The sequence below is a fragment of the Mastigoproctus giganteus genome, chromosome 8, assembly GCF_048544385.1.
Source record: "Mastigoproctus giganteus isolate SK-2022 chromosome 8, ASM4854438v1, whole genome shotgun sequence".
NCBI classification, from domain to species: domain Eukaryota; kingdom Metazoa; phylum Arthropoda; class Arachnida; order Uropygi; family Thelyphonidae; genus Mastigoproctus; species Mastigoproctus giganteus.
Window position 1 is genome coordinate 198654549 of NC_143582.1, and position 26241 is coordinate 198680789.

The following is a 26241-nucleotide window of genomic DNA, read 5'->3' on the forward strand; positions in this document are numbered from 1 at the left end:
ATTCTGCTTCAACATTATCAATATATCATCTTTTCTGAATGGTTTGAATTTTTAATAAAAAAAAAAAAAAATGTACACCTAAAATGCAGACATAAATCTATTAGTCCTGTCCATTTTTCAGTTAAAAAGACCGTAAAGTTCAGAAAATTTCAAACAGGTACATGTACTTCTTATGTTTAGAAATACTTCTAAAAATTTAGAAACATGTACATATTAGATACTTTTCTCCACTTCAGTTTTAAATTTTTTTCAACATTTCAAATTTGGCACAGTTACAGCACACTAAATCTGAAAAGTCCACTTCTCGCTTCCTGCAAGCTACCGCCACCACTTTGAGCGAATATCATGTTTCATTTTTCAGTCTTTATTCATATGAAAGCAACAACAAATCATCCAACAATGAAGCATGGAAACTGTATATGTTTACTTAACTCACTGGAATAGAATGCAGTAATCTTGAACTAAAAAAAATAACGCACATGGTGTTTAGCAAGTCTCACAATGCATTCAATAGTTAGAGAATTTGAAGACATTTATATGGACATTTCTGCCTCGTGCCTTGCTGCCGCGTTTTGCTCTGTGCCTAAAAACTACAATTTTATAAAGATCAAAATGGTGGTCATATTGAACAGATGTTATGCTACTATTACTGAAAATATATATTTAAAATAGCATTGTTATTTACAGTCAAATGTATTTTCTTACTTATGGACCACCCTATATAATATTATATTTTTACTTGTGCTTAAATCTCCACTTCTGTAACTGTAAACCCATGTAATTCACTGTCGTGTAGTGAATATTGTACATATTTTCATATGCAGTAAAGACTGTTTATGATTCTAAAGTTTTGTGTTTAGTAAAGTACCAGTTTCTCTCCTAAATTGCCCATAGTTTTCTTTAAGTTTGATATTAGTGAATTTTAGCACAATCTGTATCCAAAGACATTCAGTTAGAAAGGCTCATTAAAATGTTGAACAGATTTCATAAAATTTGATATGCTCACCAGGGAAGGGGGCTTTTCAAAGGTGCATATGTTCATCAGTGATCAAGGACCAACCATACAAATCAATTTCTTCAAAAATACAATTGTAAATTTATTCAAGCTATTGGTTATCAAAATGTAATCTCTATTCTCTTTTCAAAGGTTTAAATTAAAAATAATCATACACAGAAAAAATATTATTAGCATTAAGCCTACCTTTACTTCTAATCTTGGAAGAAGGGCTTAATTTTTCTTAAAAAAGATTAACCAATTTAAGAAATAACCCTGAAGTAGTTATCACATAAGCCAATAAAGGTGACATGAATGTTGTCATCAACAAATCTGAATACAACAAACAAAATAATAATTCAGGCCACTAGTATATACAATGCATTTACTGTATGCGTATATATATATATATATATATTGCACAGTATATATATTGCATACATCATGCACCCAATATCAAATGAAAAGCAGAAGGTGAATTGAAACATTTAAAGAATGAAACTAAAATTACTGCATGAAAAACATACAGGACAATAATTAACTCTTAAATATTAAGTATAAAATGTTTTATTTCAGTTCCTGAAGGAGTCAATCACATTCCAGTGCAGCTGACCTGAAAATGACCCTCAAAGAGGAATTCAAACATCATAATTAGGGCAAAATTTAAGAAACTGGATGTGCTGTTATAAACTTAAATTAATTAAAAATAACATAACTAATGTATGTAATATATGATTAATCCTCAAACTCACAATTTTGCTCTAATTCATATGTGTTTTGAGCACTTTTTTATACTAAATGTTTAAGAGAAAATTAATGACTTATTTCAGACATTTCTAACAAGACAAAGAACAAGATTCCAATCTGGAATCTTGTTCTGTGGAATCTGGAGTAGTATGAGTATTAGTTACATTTAGAAATAACTACAGTCAGATTATCTAAGTTTGTTGTAAAGATTGTTAAAGTACTCATGGAAGTTCTTTTTATTGCATTAAGATACAGGTCACTTGCACAAGTGACCTGTATCTTAATGCTTGCATATGCTTCAGTACAAAGAAATGGATTAGTGCTAGGCTTTATTCTTTTAATATGAAATCACTGTATACTAATGCTCACCCAGTAAAAGCAAGAAATGCTATTGAAACTTTACTTTAAAAATTATAATAGTTTAAGCAACTAAACAAAATTAGTAGTTGGTGATATCATGAAATTAAATAATATTCAATATAAGGACAATGTTTTCCATTTTCCCACAGGTTTTTAGAATCCCATGGACCCTAAAAACATGCTGAAAACGAAAAATAATATATTATCCCTTCCAACCTCCAGAAGGCCTTAAGCTTTACAGTCAACTTATGTCATTAAGCTCACAGGTAATCCCAACACTCTAAACCAGATTTTAGAATCATTAATGATGCAGACACACACTTGCAATATAAAGAATGTGGCAACAATTTATATTTTTATAATTTAACTCTAATCAGAGATGAATCCTTAATATTTACAGAAATATCACACATGCCAATTAATAAAATTAAAATTATATTTTAATAGCAGTATCAACTGCCTCATTAAAAAAAACCCAATACTTAATTTAGCAATCTGAACAAATGTACAATACTTGATTTTTACATTTAAAGAAATAACCTTGTTAAAAGAGAGATTTAGAAAACATAATTACATGAAGTGGATCATTAACAATGATATTATAATGCATTCCAAATGGACTTCATTCTGCCAATAATGAACAGCAACCTTTCATAAAACAGCTTCTAAGATTCTTGAAAGTATAATTACTCAAACAGTTTATAAAATAAAAACTTTTCTCTTTTTTCAGAATAATAAAAAATTACTCATTTTATTATCCATTTCATGCCAAGATGGATTCAGTGATTTTGATGTCAGTAGCACAGGATCCCCTCCTACACCACAAATTCTCCTGCATTAGGAATTTTCCATTACACAATGGGTTTTCCTTGACCTAAAAAAAAAAAAAAAAAAAACTATTGTTCTAGTCTTTTTTGCCACAGTTCTCTGTTTTCTGTATCTTCCTCTCCCAGTCCTTGTCTTTCCATGGTTTTACAGACTCCATCCATCCACACCACTCTTGGTCTTCCTCTCTTCTTTCTTCCTGGTGCCACCCAATTCATAATCACTTTTGTATGTCCATACCACCTCGGCTTTTTTGTTTCAATTAACCACAAATTACTTAGGCATAAAAGTAGTTTAAGACATAGTAATAAGGATGCCACAAAATTGGCAGCTGACATGCATGAGCAGTAGCAACCAAGATTGACAGATACTTACATTCTAGACCAACAAATTACAAAATTCATATTAGAAGAGAGTGAAATGTTGACTATAAGAAATAATACCTGTTCACTAAATATGCACTGCATTCAGATCGCTTGCAAGGAATGGAACATGAAAAGAACCATCCCACTACTTATATGACCTTCAATTAGTACGGACGGGTTTTACAAAACCCAGTGCACCTGAGTTTTAATTTATTCTTTCCTTGATCTGTTATAACATTGAAAACAGATGAAGGCATCATTCTGCTACCTTTTTCTCTCATCATCTATCTCTCTAACCACATAGAGCAAATAGAGTCCCTCCAACACTGATCAAATGAAATGGATTCAAACTTTAAAACAATGTTAATAGATTAAATAAAAATATGTTAACCAGCAGAAACAGTGTTAATTCGTATTGTCTGTAGAAACTGCCATTCTGAGGCCACTGATGAGTCCTTTATATGCAAGAAAAAAGAATTAAACATTCCATACCATTTCATTGCTTAATGCAATCCCTGGGTGGTGTTCAAAGAATTGATAATAGCCTGTATTGAGGCAAGGTCACTTACACAAAATTCTCTCACCAAGAACAGTTATGAAGTCAACTTGGTTTCCAATAGGTGTTCTTAATAGAATGTAATAACTCTCTTAAAAAGTATTAAGATAATATTTAATTATTAATCACCTTCATGAACCATTAATCACCTTCATGAACATTGCCAAATATATATTTTAAAAACTCCTTATAGATGTTACAAGAGCTAAATGTTTCTGAAAATTTCATACCAAAGTTTCATTTAAATAACTAAGTATATAAAACAGGAAACTGTGTTGCTATTTTCTTTCCTCTCTCTGAGAACAATTATTTTCAATTATTTATATACATCTCTGTAAATTAAATTTTAATAGCAAATGGAAGCAAACTGCCTGGATATAATGGGTGCAAGCATATATTCTTTCTACTCACAATATCTTCAATAACCATACTTCAACATTATCAGGATAAACTGCAATGTTATAATCATATGTGAAGAAGTACTTAATAGCTAAACTGATTTAGGAAAAATCTTAAGAAACTGAGCACACTAGTCTTAATATACATATGTATATATATAACAGACACCATACATCTCATAATACTAACATTTACATGCACACAGTACCAACAATTTATTACACAGTCTTACCTACAACACAAAATAAGAGCATTTTAATGTTTATGTAAACAACATTAAAACAATAAAGCAGAGATTAAGCTAAACAGAAAGCTGATTACAGATTATAAGGAACAGGTATATGGAAAAAAATTATGCAATATGAGAACAACAAAACTTCATTATTCCACATCCCTCATTTCTTAAAACAGTGGTTCTCAAACTTCTCTTAGCTGTACTCTGACTACCTGCTAGTCAAAGTTTCCCAACTCCACTGTCATCTTCAGCCAATCTAATATAATAAAACTGGTATTATTTATTATTAATTACCTTCACGAACCACTCAGAATGCAGGTACCACAGTTTGAGAAACAACATGTTAAAAAGGTAAAGCAATGAACATTTTTACTAATGCTGAATTACTGATTATAACAAAGAAGTCTATATTCTGCAAGATTTTATAAAAATTATTGAACCATAACATTTCAAATGCAATATTAGCAAAGAATATTCCCCCACTTTGAAATTAAAATGTATAACTGTTATTTAAATGAAGCTCAGCACAGAGTTTTTATTACTTAATTTACTATCTTCATATTCTTCCCAAAAACTCATAATTACTGTATTATAAACATGTCTATGGCAAAGTACAGTACAGCATAGATGATTTTTTTTTTCTATACCTTTTCTTTCTCTCTCGGCATTCAGCTGATATGCAACGGTACTTATGTAGTACAGATGCAGAGTTCTGGATGTCCTCAGACATGATGTATGTATGAAAGGATGATGGTGGCAATCAAATAATGTCACTAATGTCCTTGAAGCACCTCTAAAATACTGATTATCACATCAAAATGACATCTCGCTTCTTCTATTCTGGTTTGGCGGCTGCTCTTCTGTATATTCTGTTTCAATATTCAAAAGAGAAACCACCTAGAAAAAAAAAGAAAAAAAAAAAACAGTAATTAAAACAAGTAGGACATACTGCAACTGTTTTTACAACAACAACAACAAAAAGAAATATCTGACCAAGGATAATGAATCTAATTTATCACCTTGAAAAGAAATAATTTACAGATGCAAAGGGGTAGTGTTGAGTTTTAGGTTTACCCTATAAAAAAAAAAACAAGTAAAATTGTACATTTATTCACAGTATTGAATTTTTGGAGTTCTCCTACTTTTTTTCATTAATTTTTTTCATAAATCAACTCAAAGAGCAATAATAATCCTATTTATAAAAATAGGATTATTTATAAATATTTATATCACACACAGGAATCGTTCGATTAGCATGATTAACTGGTTCCGCGCAAATGGAGCTATACAAAATCGCACTAATCTAAGTTAATAATCAATACAAAATAGCCTAATTCATTCCAAGACCTACAAATATACTAATCAATATTTTAAAAAATACATTTTTTATGGCAATTTAATGTATAGCAGTATAAAAGCAAAGGATAATTATAAATATTTGCAGTACAGTAATCAAAAGTTTATTGAAATTAAAAAAATTACAATATATAACTCACTTTATTTCTTTGTAAAATATTTCAAAAGGCTGGTTTGTGCACTTTTCTTTCTTCCTTTCATCATAAATTCGCTTGTATGGATACACATCTTCCACGCTTGATATCTGGGTCTGCATCCATGATCAGTTGTTTCAAATTACAGCTGTGCGAAATATTCCTTCAAGTTCTTTTAATGTCAACTTCTTTTCTTGAACATTTTCTTCCTCGTAAATTTCTACCTCGTCATATGCTCGTTGTTCATATTAAGGAGATCAGTATCACTTAACTGTTCTGAATGATTCCAGCAATTCGTGAACTGTTGTTGATTTCATCAAAGCCTAGATCTCTTCCAATATTTGCTATTACATAAATAACAGTGTTGACATGAGTGAAACTAGAGAAATCATTTGCACAATGTGGAAAAATATGCTTCCAAACTGCTCTCATATTGCTGGATGCTACTTCAGACCATGACTCATGAATATTGTCTATTGCTTTCCTGATGATGTAATTTCTCTAAAATTGAACTAAAGAAATTGCACCATCTCCAGTTGTTGCTAAAATTGCTTGTGCAAATGTTCTGCGTAAATAATAGGCCTTAAAAGTAGCGATTATGCCTTGATCCACAGGCTGTAAAAGGCTTGTCATATTTGAAGGTAAAAAAAAATAACTTTCATGTTTTCACACAAATCAGAAAGTGCTGGTGGGTGGCCCAGGGCATTGTCTAAAATTAATAAAATTTCAAATGCAAGATTATTTTCTTCACAGTAGTAGGCCTAAACTTTCGGACAAAAATAGCTAGTGAACCACTCTTTAAATAAAGCTTTTGGGACACAAGCTTTTCTATTAGAGCACCAAACAACAGGTAGGCTTGCTTTATTAAAAGCTTTACCGAAAGATCTGGGAGTTTCATTTCTATAGATAACCATGGGTTTTAATTTCAAATCGCCTTCTGCATTGCTTCCCACCTCCCAATAAAAGTGTTATTCTATCTTTGGAAACTTTATAGCCTGGTTGAGCCGTTTATTTTTTTGCTAGAAAGGTTTTTTTTGGCATTCATTTCCAAAAAAGGCCTGTTATATCAACATTAAATATTTTTTGATCTGCGTAGCCGCCGCCATCAACAATTTTCTTCAAAATTTAAGGATATTTCGTGGCTGCATCTTTATCTGCACTTGTCGCTTCTCCAGTCAATGTAACGTTATGCAGTTCTGTTCTTTTCTTAAAACGTTCAAACCAGGCAGAATGCGCTGGTCCCAAAGGAACTAGTAGTTGTTGGTGACTCTATTGTCAGGGAAACGGAGAACATGCTTTGTAAAAAGGATAGGTGGAACAGGACAAGGGTATGTCTGCCAGGGGCAAAGGTTGATGACATTGTAGAGCAGATATCATCTTTTAAGGGCACAAAAGGTGATATAGTTGTACACGTTGGCACTAATGATATCAAGAGTAGGAGACCGGCAGAATTGCTTAACAAGTACAGGTCACTGTTGAAAAAAAGCCGTGAAATAGAGTTGAATTTGAAAGTGTCTGCAATTCTGCCCAGACACGATAGGAGGGAGTATATGATGAGAGCCTTGTCGATCAATTCGGCCCTGGAAGGATTGTGCAAGGCTCAAGGGGTAGAATTTTTTTCAGCCTGGACTGTACTTGTTAATAGGAGAGATTGCTTCTACAGGGATGGGATACACTTAAATAGAAAGGGTGCAAGAATATTTGCTGATGCTATCGAGGCAGTGTTAGGTGGGTCGGAAAACTGCTAGCTTGGGGGGAGACAAAGACGAATAGATTAACAGTAGCCACTGGCAGAGGTGAAAGAGATTCTTGCACTGCTTCTATTGGAATGAGCAGAAGCCTGAAAAACAAGATGCAGGATATTTCAGAGACTGCTGGGAGTCATTGCGGTACAAGTAAACACATGGGTTGTGTTAGGGTAGCTAAGAATAGAAATAGGTGCATGTATACTTGCGTGTACACCAATGCTAGGAGTTTAGTAAATAAATTTGATGAATTTGAGGTATTGCTCAAAACATCAAAGGCAGATATTGTTGGGATATCAGAGATGTGGTGTCACACAGATATAAGGAATGCAGAACTAGAATTTGGGGAGTACAACGTCTACAGAAAGGATAGACTGGATAGGAAGGGAGGAGGGGTTATGCTATTAGTTAAGAAATACATAAAATCCAAGGAAGTGAAGCCAGTGGACCTCGCTGGACAGTGCAGTGTCGAGTCAGTTTGGTGTGACATAAGCATTGGGAGATCAAAATTGAGAGTAGGAGTGTGCTATAGGCCTAATGACTCTGATGAGTATAATAAGAAACTGTACAGGGAAATAGAGTGGGCCAGTAAATCAGAGAGTCTTATAATGGGAGATTTTAATTTCCCAGATATTGACTGGAATTTGGGGGCTGGTCACTCACACACTAGCAAGGCTTTTGTGGATTTATTGGATGATTGTTTTCTACATCAGCATGTTCAGGAGGCAACTAGAGGGAGGAATACTCTTGATTTGATTATCAGCAGTGATTCTTCATGCATTAAGAATCTGCAGATAAATGAACCACTAGGTGGCAGTGATCACAGTGCGCTGAAGTGGGATTTACTCAAAGAGGTAACTACCATTAGGGGTAAAGGGAAGGGTTATTGCTTTCGTAAAGGTGACTACGATGGACTGAGACAGTATTTAAATTCTATACAGTGGGACCAACTGATGATGTTACCAACAGCAAATGCAAAATGGGAAGAATTCAAAGAACTTATCTTGGAAGCTACTAGGCTTTACATAACAACTAAGAAATATTGTTCAAGGTTTAGGCCTAAATGGATGTCAGATGAACTGATGAGGCATATGGCAGAGAAGAAACATGCATGGGATACATACAAATTAACACATGACACAGAAGCCTATGATAGATACAAGTTGATCTGTAACCAAGTTACAAAGGAGGTTAGGCAGGCGAAGGCAGATTACAAGAAATCTTTGGCAAAGGATGCAAAGAAAAACAGAAAAGAGTTCTTTACTTATGTAAACTCTAGAAGGAAGGGGATGAATCAGATTGGTCCACTTGATATCGATGGGTCAATTGTTGATGATCATGCTCAGGTAGCTAACAAACTAAATGAATATTTTGCATCGACATTCACGCATGAGGAGTTATTTAGCGAGGGGAAAGCCAGAGGTGTATTCAACTCTAGCAGTAAGCTAGAGAATCTTGTAATAACTGAGAGTAAAGTGGAGGAGAAATTGTTGAAGATAAACACAAGAAAGGCACCCGGGGTGGATGGGATCTATCCAGTTATATTAAAGGAGGCAGCAGAGGAAGTAAGCAAACCCTTAGCCATAATTATGAGAGCTTCCTTGGACTCAGGGGAGGTACCCACAGACTGGAGATGTGCAAATGTGACCCCAATTCACAAAGGAGGATCAAAGGCTGACACAAGTAATTATAGACCCGTGAGTTTAACTTCTGTTCCAGGAAAATTAATGGAGGCACTAGTTAAAGAAGCACTGCAGGATCATTTAGACAAGACTTCAGTTATAGCTCGGACACAGCATGGTTTTGTTAAGGGGAAGTCTTGCCTGACCAATTTGATTGGATACTATGATGCAGTCACAAAGGAACTGAATGCAGGGAATAACTTTGATATTATATACTTGGATCTTAGAAAGGCTTTTGATACTGTTGCACATGGAAGACTGCTGCACAAATTGGAGCAGTGTGACATTGGAGGCAAATTGCTGCTGTGGATAAAGGGGTGGCTGAGGGGGAGAAGACAGAGAGTGGTAATGAATGGACACTGCTCGTCATGGACTAATGTTATTAGTGGAGTCCCTCAGGGCTCAGTGTTGGGTCCATTATTGTTTTCTGTATTCATAAATGATATTGATGATGGTATATCAAGCTTAATGTCGAAGTTTGCAGACGATACAAAGGTAGGCAGGGTTGTCAAGGACACTACTGACACTATGCTGCTGCAACAGATACTGGAAAGGTTGAGCAGATGGGCTGAGAGGTAGCAAATGAAGTTTAACATTGACAAATGTAAAGTACTACACATGGGAAAAAGCAACCCCAGAGCAATGTATCAACTCTGTGGTACTACACTGACAGTGGTAGAGAATGAAAGGGACCTGGGGGTGGTTGTGCAGGCAGATATGAAGTTCTCTGAGCAGTGCAGACGGGCTGCAAGAGTAGCTCATGGTGCATTGTCAATGATATATAGGAATTTTTCTAGCAGGGATAAGGAGGTGATTATTCCCTTGTATAAGGCAATGGTTAGGCCACACCTAGAGTACTGTATACAGGTCTGGAGGCCTCATTTCAAGAAGGATGTAGAGCTGCTGGAAAGAGTACAGAGAAGGGCAACAAGATTAGTGAATGGAAGAAAGGGGTCTTCTTACGAAGAAAGGTTTAAGTTTTGCAAATTACAGTGTCTGGAGACTAGGCACCAGCGAGGTGATCTGATAGAGGTGTATAAAGCCTTGAATGGTTTGAGCATGCTCAATGCTGATGGGATTCTTCCTCTCGCTCAGAATAATCACCTGAGAGGGCTAAATTCAAATTGAGGAACAACAGATGTAGGATAGACGTGCAGAAATTTGCCTTTAGCCAGCAGGTGGTTGGTTGGTGGAACAGACTTCCATCCCTTGTCGTGGAAGTTGATAGCCTAAATAAGTTTAAGGCTCAACTGGACAGGTATTTTGAACGAACAGAGGGGTGAAGTGGAAGTGGGTTTTTTTTTTTTTTTTTTTTTTGGCTGATGCTGCATAAGCTTGCTTTCTTGCATCAAATGCCTCTACTAATGCTAATAAGCCTTTACTGGCAGTGAAATTTTCTTCCGTTTCTGCTTCAATCACTTTTTATTTTGAAGAACTTGCTTGAACATTTTCTCTTCAGTTCCCACTCTACCCAAGTTTTCTATTGTTGACTTTTCAGTTAACATTGCAAAAATACTCAAGGCTTTTGTTTTTATGGCCATTGTGCAGATTGGAATTCTTTTTTGATTGCAGTCTTCTATCCAAATGGCTAAAAGACGTTCCATCTCAATCATTGTAACACTTCTATTTCTTGTGGTTTGCGTGCATGCTGACGATGAAGCAAGCTTACCTTTTTCCTTATATGCACTGGCTTTACTTAAAATCATCCAAACCGTTGATTCAGGCATTCCAAGATGTCGAGAAATTCGTATTTTACTATCACCATCTTCAAATCTTTTTATGACTTCAATTTTTTCATCTAACGTTATCACTGTTCTTTTCTTTTTACCAGAGGCACTATCAGATACACTTTTCCTTTTATCCATAGTTAATAATTACGTAATATATAAAATATTTAATGGAAATTAATGTAATTAATTAGTATGCACAGTAATCAATGGCGGGAGATGCTCTGCACATTAACATGCAACGCAAGAACTGAAAGCAACTGATCTGCATGTAAATAATAAATGCAGTGTGGCTGGTGTTGTCCTTCAGAGTGCATAATTAGTATTAGTATTAGTATTAGTAACGGCCGTATGGTGCAAGAAAGCCTATGGCTTATGCTGCACCAGCCAAAAAAAAAAAAAAAAAAAATCCGAACAAAACAATGATAAAAACAAAAATTAAATAAATAAATAAATAATAATAATTAATAAATAAATAAAAATAATAAAATGAAATTAAAAATTAAATAAAAAGGAAATTAATCCTATCATCCTATGCGCTTCCCTTACCCGAAAGTACTATCCAGATGACCTTTGAATTTCCCCAAACTGTCGGCCTCTACCACCCATGAAGGCAACTTATTCCAGTAATTTATAACTCGCTGGCTAAAATAAAACTTCCTGCAGTCCAATCTAAACATTTCCTCGCGTAACTTGAATTTATGTCCCCTAGTTCTAGCATCATTTATAATCTTGAAAATTTTGTCCTCATTCATTTTACTGATGCCTCTCAGAGCCTTAAACACCTCAATCAAATCTCCTCTAAGGTGTCTAGTTTCCAAACTCTGCAACCCACATATTCGAAGTCTTTCTTCATAAGGACGCCCTTTTGCCGATCTCACCAGGCGAGTTACCCTTCTTTGCACCCTTTCAAGAAGCTCGATGTCTTTCTTTAGGTGCGGTCTCCATACTTGAACACAGTATTCCAAGTGTGGTCTAACATAGGCCTTATATGATGGGATTATCACGTCCCTATCTCTACTTGCAAAAGTTCGATAGATCATCAATAGGACACCATGGGCCTTCCTTGCAACCTGTTTACAATGCTCAGAGAATTTCATGTCTGACCGTATCGTAACACCCAAGTCCCTTTCCTCCAGTACTGGGTTTAGTTGAACTCCACCAAGTGAATAAGTTATTTTGGGATTACTGTTTCCCAGGTGTAATACCTTACACTTTGTTGGATTAAAGCACAGCTGCCATTTTTCTGACCATTCTTGAAGTCTATCTAGGTCTCTCTGAAGAAGCTCAGCTTGACAGTGATCATTAACTACTCTACCAATTTTAACATCATCTGCAAATTTAGACATCACACCCTCTATCCCTTCATCAATGTCGTTTATGAAAATTAAAAACAACAGTGGTCCTAATACTGATCCTTGGGGAACCCCACTTCTTACATCAACCCAATCTGAGGAATAGCCATTTATCACAACCCTCTGCCTCCTGCCCTGAAGCCATCCTTCTATCCATCTAAGGATTTTCCAAGTGATTCCAACCTGTTCCAGCTTATAAAGCAACCGCTCATGTGGGACTGAGTCAAAAGCTTTGCTGAAATCTAAATAAACAATGTCGAAATTATTCCCTAAATCCAGCTCGTGAGTGACCCTTTCGAAATAGCGAACCAGATTTGTTAAACATGATTTTCCCTTTACAAAACCATGCTGAGTATCCTTGAGAATTTCAATTCGATCCAAATGATCCTGAATTCCACCCTTGATCAATGCCTCCATGATTTTCCCTACTACTGAAGTCAGACTGACAGGTCGATAATTTCCCACTTCACTTTTAGAGCCACCCTTATGTATGGGAGATACATTTGCACTTTTCCAATCCAAGGGAATCTCCCCAGAGTCTAGTGATGCTCGCATAACCAGCCTCAGTGGTTCAATGCACTCGCTTGCCGCCTCTCTCAAGATTATAGGGTATATTCCATCAACTCCAGGAGCCTTACTAGTCTGTAGGCTTGAAAGTTTTTTCATTAAATAATCTTGCGAAATTTCAATATCATTAATTACATATTTTTTAACTTCGCTCCCACAATTTCCCATTGCCACAAAAGGCTTTTCATTTGTAAATATCGATGCAAAATAACTGTTGAGTTCATCTGCAACGGCAGCTGGTGTATTTATTACTATCCCCTTTCCCTTACGTAAAGGTCCGATCTGGTTTGGCCTGCTCTTCTTGGCATTTATATATGTGAAGAATTCTTTATCCCCCCTCTTTGCTCTGTTTGCTAGTGATTTCTCATAAACTGCCTTTGCCTGTCGAACCTTTTCTGTGGCTCTATTACACATCACCTTGTAGCTGTTATAGGCTTCAGTACTTTTTATTGCTCTGTAACGTTTCCATGCCACCTTTTTCTGCTCAAGTAATGTGGCAACTTCACTATTCATCCAACTTGGAACCCTTCTCGTGGAGTATTTTTTTAATGGTATATATGCATTCAAGGCATCTGTGATTAATGTTTTAAAAGCGTACCACAGTTCAACTGTATTCATTCTCTGCGCGACATCTACCCAGTTAATAGAGGCCATGTAGTACCTTAAGGCATTGTAATTTCCTTTTCTGAAATTAAAACCCATTCCTTTGCCTTTTACTTCTGCTACCTCTCTCGTCATCATCCACCGTAGAACTCCGTGATCACTTCCTGCTGCTGGTTCCTCTACTGTCAGCCCTGTTATGTCATCTGATTCATGTGTGATGATGAGGTCTAGGATATTCTTTTCTCTAGTACTTTCCCTGACATGTTGATACAAATAACAGTCATCTAGTTGATTTAAAAATTTTGTTCCCCATGTCGAGTTTCCTTCCCATTTACTCCAATCAATTAGAGGCAAATTGAAATCACCCATAATAAGGCATTGACGCTTACTTGCCCATTCCATTTGCATGTAGAGGTTTTTGTCATAGTCTTCACAATCACCTGGTCTGTAGATTACGCCTACTCGCATTGTACCTTTGTTTCCAACTATCTCACACCATACAGACTCTATACTAGCATGTGAAATGTCTGAATCTGGGAAAGCTATCGTCGCACTCAGGCTGCTTCTGATAAGAAGCATTACCCCACCACCCCTTCTATCTACTCTATCCTTCCTAAATACATTATACAAGCCGTACTGAAACTCATCATCCCCAATTTCCGGGTGGCACCACGTCTCCGTAAGCCCTATTATGTCCGCATTACTTGTTTTAACCACCAGTTCGAATTCGCTCATTTTATTGACACTTCTAACGTTACTGTATAAACAATTAAGATTTACTGTTCTTGTATATTTAACAACCCTAACACAGCCCTTGAAGTTTTTTAGGCTCTCTTCCCTGATATTAGCTACTTGCTCACGTGAAACGTCTTTGCCCCCAGAACATTAGCATTATGTTAGAAAATATTTTCTAACATAATGAAAATAATGTTAGAAAATATTTGAATTGTTGTAATAATACACGTTTGAATTAATCCGTTTATTTTTATTTTCTTATGGTAGAAAAACAAACTAGCTTCCCACACTGTATCTTGTGTTCATTTTTGTTTATTTCTCTATAACGCTTCTCGATGGAGAAGGTATGATGCAACGCGAAATAAACAGTAACTCCCTTTTGTGAACAGAGCTGCGCACTGACTAAGAAAACAAGCGATGTGTTTCTCTAATGTTCTCTAATGTTATGCATACTTTAGCAGTGTATTTATATTCGTAGCTTAGTGCTGACTTTCATAGCATCACCAGCTTCAGTTTCTTTAGGCCAAGCCAAAATACAGCGCTAATCGAAAATTGGTAGCTAAATATAAACCGCACTAATTCGAGGGATTCCTGTATATTTGTAAATCATATATTCATCTTTTTCCAAACAGTATCATGATTATTCCTATACTAGTCAGACAGGAGATTGTTTTCAGTTCCAGATAACAAACTTTCTCAAGCTGATTTGTCACACTTGCTTGAGTGCAGCATATGGCCTGCTTTATATGTTTTTGAAAACTGTTATCCTGGGAAGGAGAAGGTTGTGTCTTTAGAGCTGTACCCTCGAAGTGTAAAGAAGACTGGATGTCAGCATGAAGTCCATCATAACCGCAAAACATATCAATCATACTGCATGATGGAAGAGATGGGAGGGTTTGCCAGAGCTTTGCTCTGGAGACTATAGATAGGTACCACCACTTCAAGCATCCAATAAGCATAGTGGTGGTATTGCACCAGTTGAGTCATTTACCACCTAGTCTTCTTCTTTATCTTCGCCCTCTTCCCACGTTTACATGGGGTCAGCATTTCCGTCCTTAATTCTTTTCCTCCATTCCTCCCTATCCTGGGCTTCCTCTCTCCTCCATCCTCTCTCTTTTAAATCCTCTGCCACCTTGTCCTTCCATCTCAGCTTAGGTCTCCCCCTCTTCCTCTCCCCTATCACCTCAATTTTCGCACCTCTTCCCCACATACTCCTCACTTCTTCGTTCCACATGTCCAAGCCACCTCAACCTAGATTCCTGCATTTTTTTACTCAGAGGTCCCACCTTAACCGTAACTCTGATGTAGTCGTTTCTTATCCTGTCCTTCCTCGTCACACCACACATCCATCTTAGCATCCTCATCTCCGCCACTTCCATCTTTTTCTCCTGGGCCCTTGTAATCGCCCATGTCTCAGCACGTTACATCAATGCGGGTCTAACCACAGTTTTATACACTCTTCCCTTCATTTTACAATTTACTTTCTTATCACACAGCACCCCACTCATCTTTCTCCTGTTCAACCATCCACATTGCACTCTATGCTGTATTTCTGCAGTCAGTCCTCCATCCCTCTCAACGTTCGATCCCAGATACTTAAATTTCGAAACTGATGGTAGCTTTTCCTCCTGCAGTTTTATAGAGCTCTCATCTTCTCCATTTAATACCATATATTCTGTCTTTGTTCTACTTATCCTCATGCCTCTCTCTTCCAACGCTTTCCTCTATTCCTCCAATTTCTTCTCTACCTTTCCTTGAGATGGTTCGCACCACCTCAAGGAAAGGTAGAGAAGAAATTGGAAGTTTACTACCTAGTAAGTTACATTAATGGTGGCTCAAAAAGTAGAGATGATTAGATTTTGCACTGCTTTGAACAGTCTTACTGATACTGAGAGTTATTATAACACTAATACGAAAGAAAAACTGACTATAAGGCAACAGTATAGAACAGCTGTGTAGAGTGATAAAACTAACCTATTACTCAACTAGAAAATTACTGGTGAGAACACTGCTGTAAACAGCTACACGAAATATGCAAGATTCATAGCAAACAAACTCACAAGTTTGCATAGCAATGATAGGAGAAAATTAATAAGCTTATAAACAAGCATGTCTAGAAGAATCGATATAGTCAGTCTGGTGTGGTAAGTCAGATGACTGGGATGAATATAATGAGCATCTTTATATAAAATGGCTGAGCAAATAAAATAACGATAAACAGAGTAGACCTAAAACTTATCAATTTTTGAAACAGAAGGTCACATGTCTAAAATGAGAGCAGATGTCTAAAAGAGTCATTTACTGCATATTTTTGAATATAAAATGAGCAAGTGATAGAATCACTGAAACTGTAGTCACCATGGCGGTGGTGGTGGTGTGATAGAGAATCAAGGGATAGCGCATAGTCAAGAACACATGATGGGACCAACTGATGATGTTACCAACAGCAAATTCTAAATGGGAAGCATTCAAGGGATTAACTGTGGAAGCTACTAGGCTTTTCATACCAATTAAGAAATACTGTTCAAGGTTTAGACCTAAATGGATGTCAGATGAACTAATGAGACTCGTGATAAATTATCAGGCTACACAGAAGACTATGATAGATATAAGCTAGTCTGTAATCAAGTCACAAAGGAGATTAGGCAAGGGAAGGCAGATTACAAGAAATCTTTGGCAAAGGAGGTAAAGAGGAACAGCAAAGACTTCTTTACTCATGTAAACTCTAATAAGAAGGGGATGAATCAGATTGGTTCACTTGATATCGATAGTTCGACTGTTGACGATCATGCTCAGATAACTGACAAACAATGAGTATTTTGCATCTACATTCATACATGAGTTCTTTAGGGAAGTGGAGGACAGAAGCTTATTAAACTCTAACAGGGAGCTTAATGATTTTGTAATAACTGAGAGCAAAGTGGCAGAGAAATTGTTGACTGCAGTAATAATTCAGACTCAGCATACGTTTAAGGGGAAGTCTTGTCTGACCAATTTGATTGGATGCTATGGCGTGGTCACAAAGGACCTGAATGCAAAAAATAATTTTGATATCATATACTTGGATTTCAGGAAAGCTTTTGATACTGTTGCACATGGAAAACTACTCTACAAATTAGAGCCTGTTGCAGTGTGCTACTGCAACAGGCTCTAGAAAAGTTGGGCAGATGGGCTGAGAAGTGGCAACTGAAGTTTAACACTGACAAATGCAAAGTAATGAAGATGGGTAGAAGTAATCCCAGAGAAACGCACCAACTGTGTGATACTACACTTAGGGTAGTATAAAATGAAAAAGACCTGGGAATAATTGTGAATTCAGATATGAAATTTTCTGAGTAGTGGAGACAAGTTGCCAGAGCAAGTCATGGGATACTGTCAATGACATACAGGAATTTTGCTAGTAGGGAAAAGGTGTTATCCCTTTGTATAAGGCAATGGTCAGGCCACACATTGAGTACTGCATACAGGTCTGGAAGCCTCATTTCAGGAAGGATGTAGAGTTGCTTGAGCGAATTCAGAGAAGGGCAACAATATTGGTGGAAGGAATGAAGGGGTCCTCTTAACAAGAAAGGCTTATGTTCTGCAAACTGCAGCATCTGGAGACTAGGTACCTGCAAGGTGATCTGATTGAGGTGCATAAGGCCTTGAATGGGTTGAGCAGACTCAATTCTGATGGGATTCTTCCGCTTGCTCAGATTACAAATCTGAGGGGGCATAAATTCAAATTGAGGAAAGACAGTTGTATAATAGATGTGCAGAAACTTGCCTTTATCCAGCAGGTAGTTGATTTCTGGAACAAACTTCCATCTGTTGTTGTGGAAGTTGATAGCTTAAATAAATTCAAGGAAGAACTGGATGTGTGAAATTGTTTTTTTTTCCTCCAGCCTAAGCTCATACTCTTGCTTTATCACATGCTTCTACTACTATTATTACCACATACAGTCAACACATTGCATGTGACCAGAAATCAATGGTCAACATCTGAACACACCAAAATTTCACATGATTGTGTAGGCAATGCTGGCCATTATAACCCAACAAAAAATGGACTATATATTTGATATTATTCAATCTAAGCTAGTAGAATTAATACACATCACCAAAAAAATATGAAGCCACAGTTTTACTATGCTTGCAGACACCATAGTTAGGTGGGAACAGTGTATTCTGTGAGGAATACTTTCTTAGGAGACAATGGGACCCTTGATACTGGATACATGGTGACCCCCCCAAACAGATTAAGGGCATACTATCATAGCAACTCCCTTCATCCTTAAAGAAATTACGACTTTTTTGCAGAACAATATGCCTGCATTATTGCATGAGTTTTTCAGGAGCATGAGTATGATGTTTCTCCCCCCCCCCCCAAGCTTACAGTTTGCTGGGTCTTAATCAACAGATATCTGTGAGTTAAAATCAAAAGGATCATCATGCAAATGTTCTCCTTCCATTCAGGAATGGAAGATGTCCATCCAGTCTGCATAGCTGAATATACTAATGATATGTTATTCCAAGTCATTCCATAAAAGGTAAATCACTGCTGTTTTGAAGTTAAATGGAGATCTTACTCGAACAAGTTAGTGCATCGCATCATGTTAATTCTTAGTAAATTACCGAAGTAGGTTATTTCCTACTTCATAGTAAATCACCGAATTAGGGGTGCCTCTGTAGCCAAGTTGGCAGGAGCAGCAGTGCATAGCACACGCTTCTTGATTAGACCCGGGTTCGAGCCCGTCACCACCAAATACGGAGGATGCAGAAAGGTCAGGGAATGACCACCGCATATCCCGGAGCAATATGGCCTTAGTTGCTAATGCTCCTAAAAACCAAATAACAACAACAACAACACCACCAAAGTAGGTGATTTACTATGAAGTAGGAACTAATAATGCTATGCACTAACTTGTTTGATTAGTGAATTTTCTGTAGTCTGAGGCTTTCAGCCCTAAAACCTTTTTAAATAGAGATCCTACATAGTATTGGGGTGGTATTGTTAATGAACTGTTTACTGAGCATATTACTAAAGCCCCGTCTTTTTACAATGCAACCAAAGATCCAGAGATAATTTTAAAGTAAGTTAAATATGGATTCAGGCTAATTATGCAAATTTATGACCTTACACTAGAAGCAAGTAAGGTACAAATATTTCCTAATATTTTCATTATATAACTGATATAATGAAACTTCATTCCTCACATGTGATGCTTTCTGCAACTAAACTGTGCTACGTTTTTGAGCTTGAATATTCAAAAATAGTTTTTTTCTTATTTAATGAGCGCACATTTTCAGAACTTCTGAAAGTGCAACTATTTAATGTCTTTCTAAATCTCCAACTTGCAGCAGTAGCAACTCCTCCTTTCCAAGGTGTTTTTATTTTAAATTATTTATGTTCAATTATGGCCAAAAAGTCACACAATTATAGGATTCATGTAACTTAAACAGTAGAAAATATATCATGTTTCAAAACAAAGTAATTTGCATGAAAGATGATAGATTTCATGTGCATGGCAATTGTTAACGGTTTTCTGCTGTGACAGATGATAGCCATTGCACACTGCCCACCTTTGGACTTTATTCAGGGATATCTGTAATTGCCGTTCAATGCATCTCATGTTCTGAGAATGAAACTGACGTAGCTGAGTGGTCATGAGCATGAGTGCAGTAGCACATGCTCTTTGAGTGGACCGGGGTTCAAGCCCGTGACTGCTAAATACGATTAACATTTGAATTGATTTATTTACTGTAAACTCCACTAACCTGGTGGTTGTGCCGGAGTATAAACAAGAACACAAGAACATTATTAATTTTCTTATATAGCACTGATAAATTGTATATTATCTATTTGAACTATTATAATTAGAACAGCTTAGCTGCTATTACACTCCAATATATATGATGCTGTCAGAAGCATGGTGTGTATCCATCTCTGATGAAATAATAATAACATCAAAACAAGTGGTGCTGATATATTATAAAACACATCAGTTCTGGTATCAACTATAATAACTTGCTGACCAACTACATGTATATTTTCTTTGATAACTGACTACAGTTCAAGTTTCTGTGCAGAAATTAATTTTGCCGATGCCTTTCACATATAATTAAGAATACCAATGTTGTTCAAAAGCCCATGAAGAAAATACTGTTCAAAGAGCCAAAAGAGGAGAATGGCAAAATATTTTAGTTAAATACTTGAAAAATTAACTACTTATACTAAGAGATACTGAAGAAGCAAGTGCAGTTAATATATTCACAAATAATGGTAGGAAAACCCAAATTCAATATAAACAGTTGTTTTCATAAATGAATACGTCACCTGTTTAAACTTGGCTCGGATTTTTTGCAACTTTTCCAGTATATCATCATCATGTATATTTGTCTTAGGAAAATTCTTTGTCATTTCATGCAGTGATTTAAGTGCTGTCAATTTCCTAAATTATATATATAAAAAAAAGTTTTAAATATTATCATGAATAATAAATCAGACAAATTAAAATTTTTAACTGGGTCACTAAGTCAATTCTGTTCTACAAATTTTAAAATTTATAACCAAGCCAAACTTGAATATAGAAGTCTAAGGTTTTAAAAATTACCGGTAATTAAAACTGACAAAAATGTGTGGTTTGCTATTTATGTAACTATTATAAAAAATAATTTTATCATAAAATGCTTATATAACAATTCTCATAGCACTTAACTGTAAGTTTTTATAGGCAAGTGGCATATAATTACATCCTAAAATAACTAAAATTCCATACCTTTGCTTGGCAGTTTCTTCCCCTTCTAAAACTGTTATCCATGCGTGAACAAATCCTTGGTAAAAGCCCAACTGTAAAGTAATACCATATAAATAATTTCTGATGTGAAATATAAACCAAAAATTTAAATAACATATTTAAAAAAGAAACAAGAAAAAAGTTATCACAGCTAAAAAAGAGAGAGAGATTTAATCCTTCAACAGGCCATGTGGAGCAGACACCAATTCCAGCATTTTTTTGCTCACACCATGCATGCAAAATCTATTTACCTTTCAACAATACCTCAAATTTTAATTGCAATTAAATCTGTTTATTTACTGAAGTGACAATGATATGCATTACTCTCAACATTTTCCCAGACTGGCAGCACAGTGCTGTAGTCAAAAACACAGCACAATATTTAGGCAGGGAGGTTATGCAAGCTAAAGCAGATTACAAGGATTCTCTGACAAAAAGTGCAAAGAAAAGCAGCAAAGACTTCTTTACTTATGTAAAGTAGAAGGAAGGGGTTAAATCATACCAGTCCACTAGATATGAATGGATTAACTATTGATGATCCTGCACAGTTTGCAGACAAACTGAATAAGTATTTTGCATCTACATTCACACACACAAGGAATTTTTTATGAATGGCGATGTCAGAAGTGAGTCAAATTCTGGCAGGGAACTAAATGATTTTGTGATAACTGAGGGAAAAGTGGAGGAGAAATTGTTGAAGATAAACGTAAAAAAAGCACTTGGAGTGGATGGGATATATTCAGTTATATTAAAGGAGGCAGCAAAAGATGTAAACAAAACCTTTAGACATAATTATGAGAACTTCTCTAGTTTCAGGGAAGGGCCCAACGGAATGGAGATGCACAAATGTATCCCCAATTCATAAAGGGGGTATCAAAGGGAAACACAAGTAATCAGAGACCTGTTAACTTGACATGTTACAGGGAAAATATGGAGTCACTGGTTAAAGAAGTAATGCAGAAACATCTAGACAGGAATGAAGTTATACCTCAGTCAGAGCATGATGGATTTGTTAAGTAGTGATCTTGTCTGACCAATCTGATCGAATACTATAACACAATAAAAAAAAAAAAAAAAAAAAGGAACTAGAAGCAAAAAATTAACTTTGACATTGTATACTTTGATTTCAGAAAAACTTTTGATACTCTTGCACATAAAAAATGCTGTACAAATTGGAGCTTTTGGTTTTTGTTTTTAATGGCGATGGGCAGCTAAAGCCATGACATGCCAAGTCCAACACAAATTGGAGCAGTGTGGCATAAAAGGCAAGTTGCTGTTATGGATAAAGGGGTGGTAAAGTGAGAGAAGACAGTGTTTATCAATGGGCACTCTCTTCTTGGACTTATTAGCAGAGTCCCCAGTGTAAAGTGTTGAGGCCAATGTTGCTTTCTATATTTATTAATGATACTGATGACAGTACATCAGGCTTAGCTTTCAGATGATATGAAGATTGCATGGCAGTTAATCACAGTAATCACATTATGCTACTGCAACAAGATCTAGACAAGTTAGGCAGATGGGCTGAGAAGTGGAAATTGAAGTTTAATATTCACATATGCAAAGTACTTCAAATGGGGAGCAGTAATCCTAAATTAATGTATCAGCTGTGTAGTACCACACTCAGGGCAGTAGCAAATAAAGAAGACTTGGGAATAATTGTACATTAAGATATGCAAGATTTTTGCTTGCATATTTGAATTCAGATATGAAGTTCTCTGAGAAGCACAAACAGGTTGTCAGGTCAGCTCAGGGGGTTTGTGTCAATGATATACAAGAATTTTTTTAGCATGGATAACAAGGTGATTATCCCATTGTGTAAGGTAATATTCACCAAGCTAAATCTTGAGTACTACATACAGGTCTGCAAGCCTCATTTTAGTAAGGGCATAGATCTGTTGGCTTTGGTTTTGCATCTGGAGATTAAGCACATGCAAGATCTGAATGAAGTGTTGAGTAATCTGGTGGAATTCTTCCTCTTGCTCAGGCTATATACATGAGGGAGCATAAATTCAAACTGAGCAAAGATGGTTGATTGCTGGAACAAACTCCCATCTGGTGTTGTAGAAGTGGGTGGTATGGAAATATTCAAGGAAAAACTAGGTAAACTGTTAGAGGGGAATAGACATGTGAAATTGCAAGTGGTGGGTTTTTTGGCTCATGCTGCATAAGCTTACTTTCTTGCATTATTTGCCACTACTAATAATAACATGTTGCTACTGTTTTGAGAGTTTCAACCTGTATCCACATGTATGTAGAAGTTTATTCATAATTACTATACACTTCACTGTTTTGTCCATTTGAAGTGCCTTCATTTTATCATGATTTCTGAGTGCAAAAAATGGCAAAATTTTTAAAATCACACAAATGCCAAATTTTGTCAGCACCTGTGCTTCTGAAACATTTGGAAATGAAGTTTCGGGTTACTCGAACAAGGCAGTATGAAACAGAGAATTCTTTGTTATGCTTCAGCAGCATGGTAGATTCACAGATGGAACAGAGTGTTTAAAAGACGATCAGGCTGCAAGCTTTTAAATTGAAAACACCTGACAATTTTTTTTTTAAGTGCTGTGTGATTACTGATAAACTTGCAGAAGCTTTAAACATTTCACATGGAAACTGTTGTGAATTTTAAGTATTATTATTATTATTATCAATTTATTTCTCTGTTGAAGAGACACCCCTGGGACAGCCATTGGCTAGAAGGGTGAGAGTTACATTCTAAGGTGTGAAGCGGAACCCATGAGCAAAAGGTTAAAAAGTTCATAGATTCACCCTGAAAGGTTGAATACAGAATTTTGGAATACGAGAAATTATGATTTTATAATACAATATTTACATTTTTGGCATCTTTGAACATCATAGAATATTTAAAATTTTGACATCATCTTAGGTTGGCATCTAGAGTACCGAGAATATATAGTTTTTTGAGCCGAGCGGCTGTGCACTAATTACAGGAGACGATAGGAGTCGGCAAAGACTTGCAATCTGTAGGTTTTTTCGTTACAGAGCTTTTCCGGTTCAATTCTTAGTTGACTGAAGAGTTCTATTGTGTTTTCGGGAAAAAAGCAACTTAGGCTGTCCAGGTTTTTTAAGTTGCTTTGAAGGGATGTCTTGTTTCAGAAATTCTGGTGGCTTCTCGACGAGAGTGAAACAAGCCGTCAATACTGAGAGCATCTAATCTTCCTGTTAGCAGTTGGGCTAATGTGAAAATGTTTCTTGTGTTGATTGTCTGCTTCCAGGGAGGAATGCTGAGATTGGAAAGTAGGATGGCTCTAGAGATAGTAAATGGGTGGTTCGAGATCCGTTCAGCCATCTCAAGAGCCAGTATTCAATACTAAGGAACGCTTTCAGATTGCTCGGTGGGGCAGAGGACCAAATCTGTGACGCATACAGTGGGGTTGGAAGTATAAATTTCAAGATATGCTTTTTAACAAGATCTGGGTTTCTAATGCCAATTAACTCCTGCTTGGCAGCCCAGAGCGCTGCATATGTTTTAGCTTTGATGTAATCAAAGTGCTTGGAGAATGTTAGTCCCTCATCCCATTTTAGGCCAAGGTCTATGTGCAATTTAACCTTTGGAACTTCGCATCTGCTTACCAGCATAGAGCTATTGTTCCTGCTCTTTTTCTTTGTAATTGTCATCTGGGTGGATTTGCTTGGGTTTAAAAGCTCCAGTTCATTTATTGTGTTATTGGCTCGTTGATTTGTTTGCTTAAATTGTTGTGGATTTTTAGATTCGACAAAGAATTTCAGGTCATCAGCATATGTAATAAAGTTGTCTTTATGGGATGCAAAAAATGGTTCCAGAGCTGCAGCAAATAACAGTGAGGAGAGAACACCTCCCTGTGAAATGGAGTAATGGGCAATAAAATCGTCATTACAGATAATAAGCGTCTTTCCTTCAGAATGCTACACAAAATCTTCAGGGGATTGCCTTATATTTTGAAGTAGAAAGATAAAATTTGTTCCAGAGCCGTTATCGAGATATTGTCAAAAGCTGCTGATATGTCTAAGAAGATAATATCGAGCTGTTCCTTATTGTTGGGAGCGTTCTGCATCCGGAAAAGGGTCTCAAGAGATTTGTGATGGTTGATCTTCCAGATAAGACGGAGTGTAAATGCAGAGGACGATGCCCGAAGCAGTATTGGGTGAGGGCTGAGAGAAGGGTCTTCTCAAAAATTTTCAAAATGGTGCAACTTATGGCTACTTATGGTCTTTGGCGTTTTTTGGTTTCTTTATTTTGGGAATGGGCCTGACTATGTAGCTGTTCCATATACAGGGGAGAGTACCTTTTTGAATGATTTGATTGAAAGTGTGATGCAACACTTCAATAATGTAAGGGCTGCTGATTTTTGCCATGAAAAGAGGGAAGTTATCAGGACCAACAGTGCTTTATTAGGAAATTCATTTATGGCTTTCATGAGGTTTTCTTTGGTAATTGTGATGGCTGTTAGAGGTGTCTTTCTTGGTTTGAAACGGATTCTTCTTTTATTATGATTCGGTGAAGGAGATCAGTTATTCTCTTTCTATTTTCTTCTGTTGCTAATTGCTTGGGCACGGGAGGTTGTCCAAATGCCTTCTTGGACCATTCGGTAAATACCTCGGCAGTCATGAGATCCTTTTTTTTTTTTCTGTTATCCCGAACGATCCTTTTTCCTTGTTTGAGCTTTGATAGTACCTCTGCGTAATGTGCTTGTCTTTTCAGCTTTATAAAGTGAGCACTCTCTTTTTTGTACAGAATGTGGTCATTAGTATGTCCTGTCTTCAGCCATTTTCTGTAAAGTCTGCTTTTTACGAAAGACATATTTTATCTGTGGATTAAACCAGTTTTTGGATTTCCCGGTTATCCTTATGACCTTTGATGCTCCTTCATAGGCAATTTTTGTGAGCTTTAAGGCCAGTAGCCGGAGAGCTTCCTATGCTGGCTTCATGTTTAGTTCTTGCCATTTGTATTCTCGAAGTTCTTTGAGAATGATGTTTGGCTTGATGAAGTTTAAAGAAAAGGTCGTTCTGTGCATACCATTAAAATTTCCGCCATCCCTCTGATTGGTTCCAGCAACATTGAGTGTAGTCTCTACAG

At 36.3% G+C, this 26241-nt stretch overlaps 1 protein-coding gene across 2 annotated transcripts in view; it reads right to left on the reverse strand.

The window, feature by feature from the left end:
• Positions 1-1268: 1268 nt before the first annotated feature.
• Positions 1269-26241, reverse strand: part of LOC150082159 (protein LTO1 homolog) — a 58258-nt gene continuing 33285 nt past the window's right edge. The window contains exons 3-6 of one of the 2 annotated variants that reach the window (XR_016547308.1): positions 21144-21214; positions 20702-20816; positions 5129-5378; positions 1269-1327 (exon numbers count right to left, since the gene is read on the reverse strand). Coding sequence is in view for 1 of the 2 variants with exons in the window: in XM_090380020.1 (XP_090236146.1) it covers positions 5295-5378; positions 20702-20816; positions 21144-21214 (270 nt within the window). In the remaining variant the exon portion in view is untranslated. Of the gene's footprint in view, positions 1328-5085; positions 5379-20701; positions 20817-21143; positions 21215-26241 lie in introns of those variants that run through there. The other variant, XM_090380020.1, reaches the window with a different exon arrangement.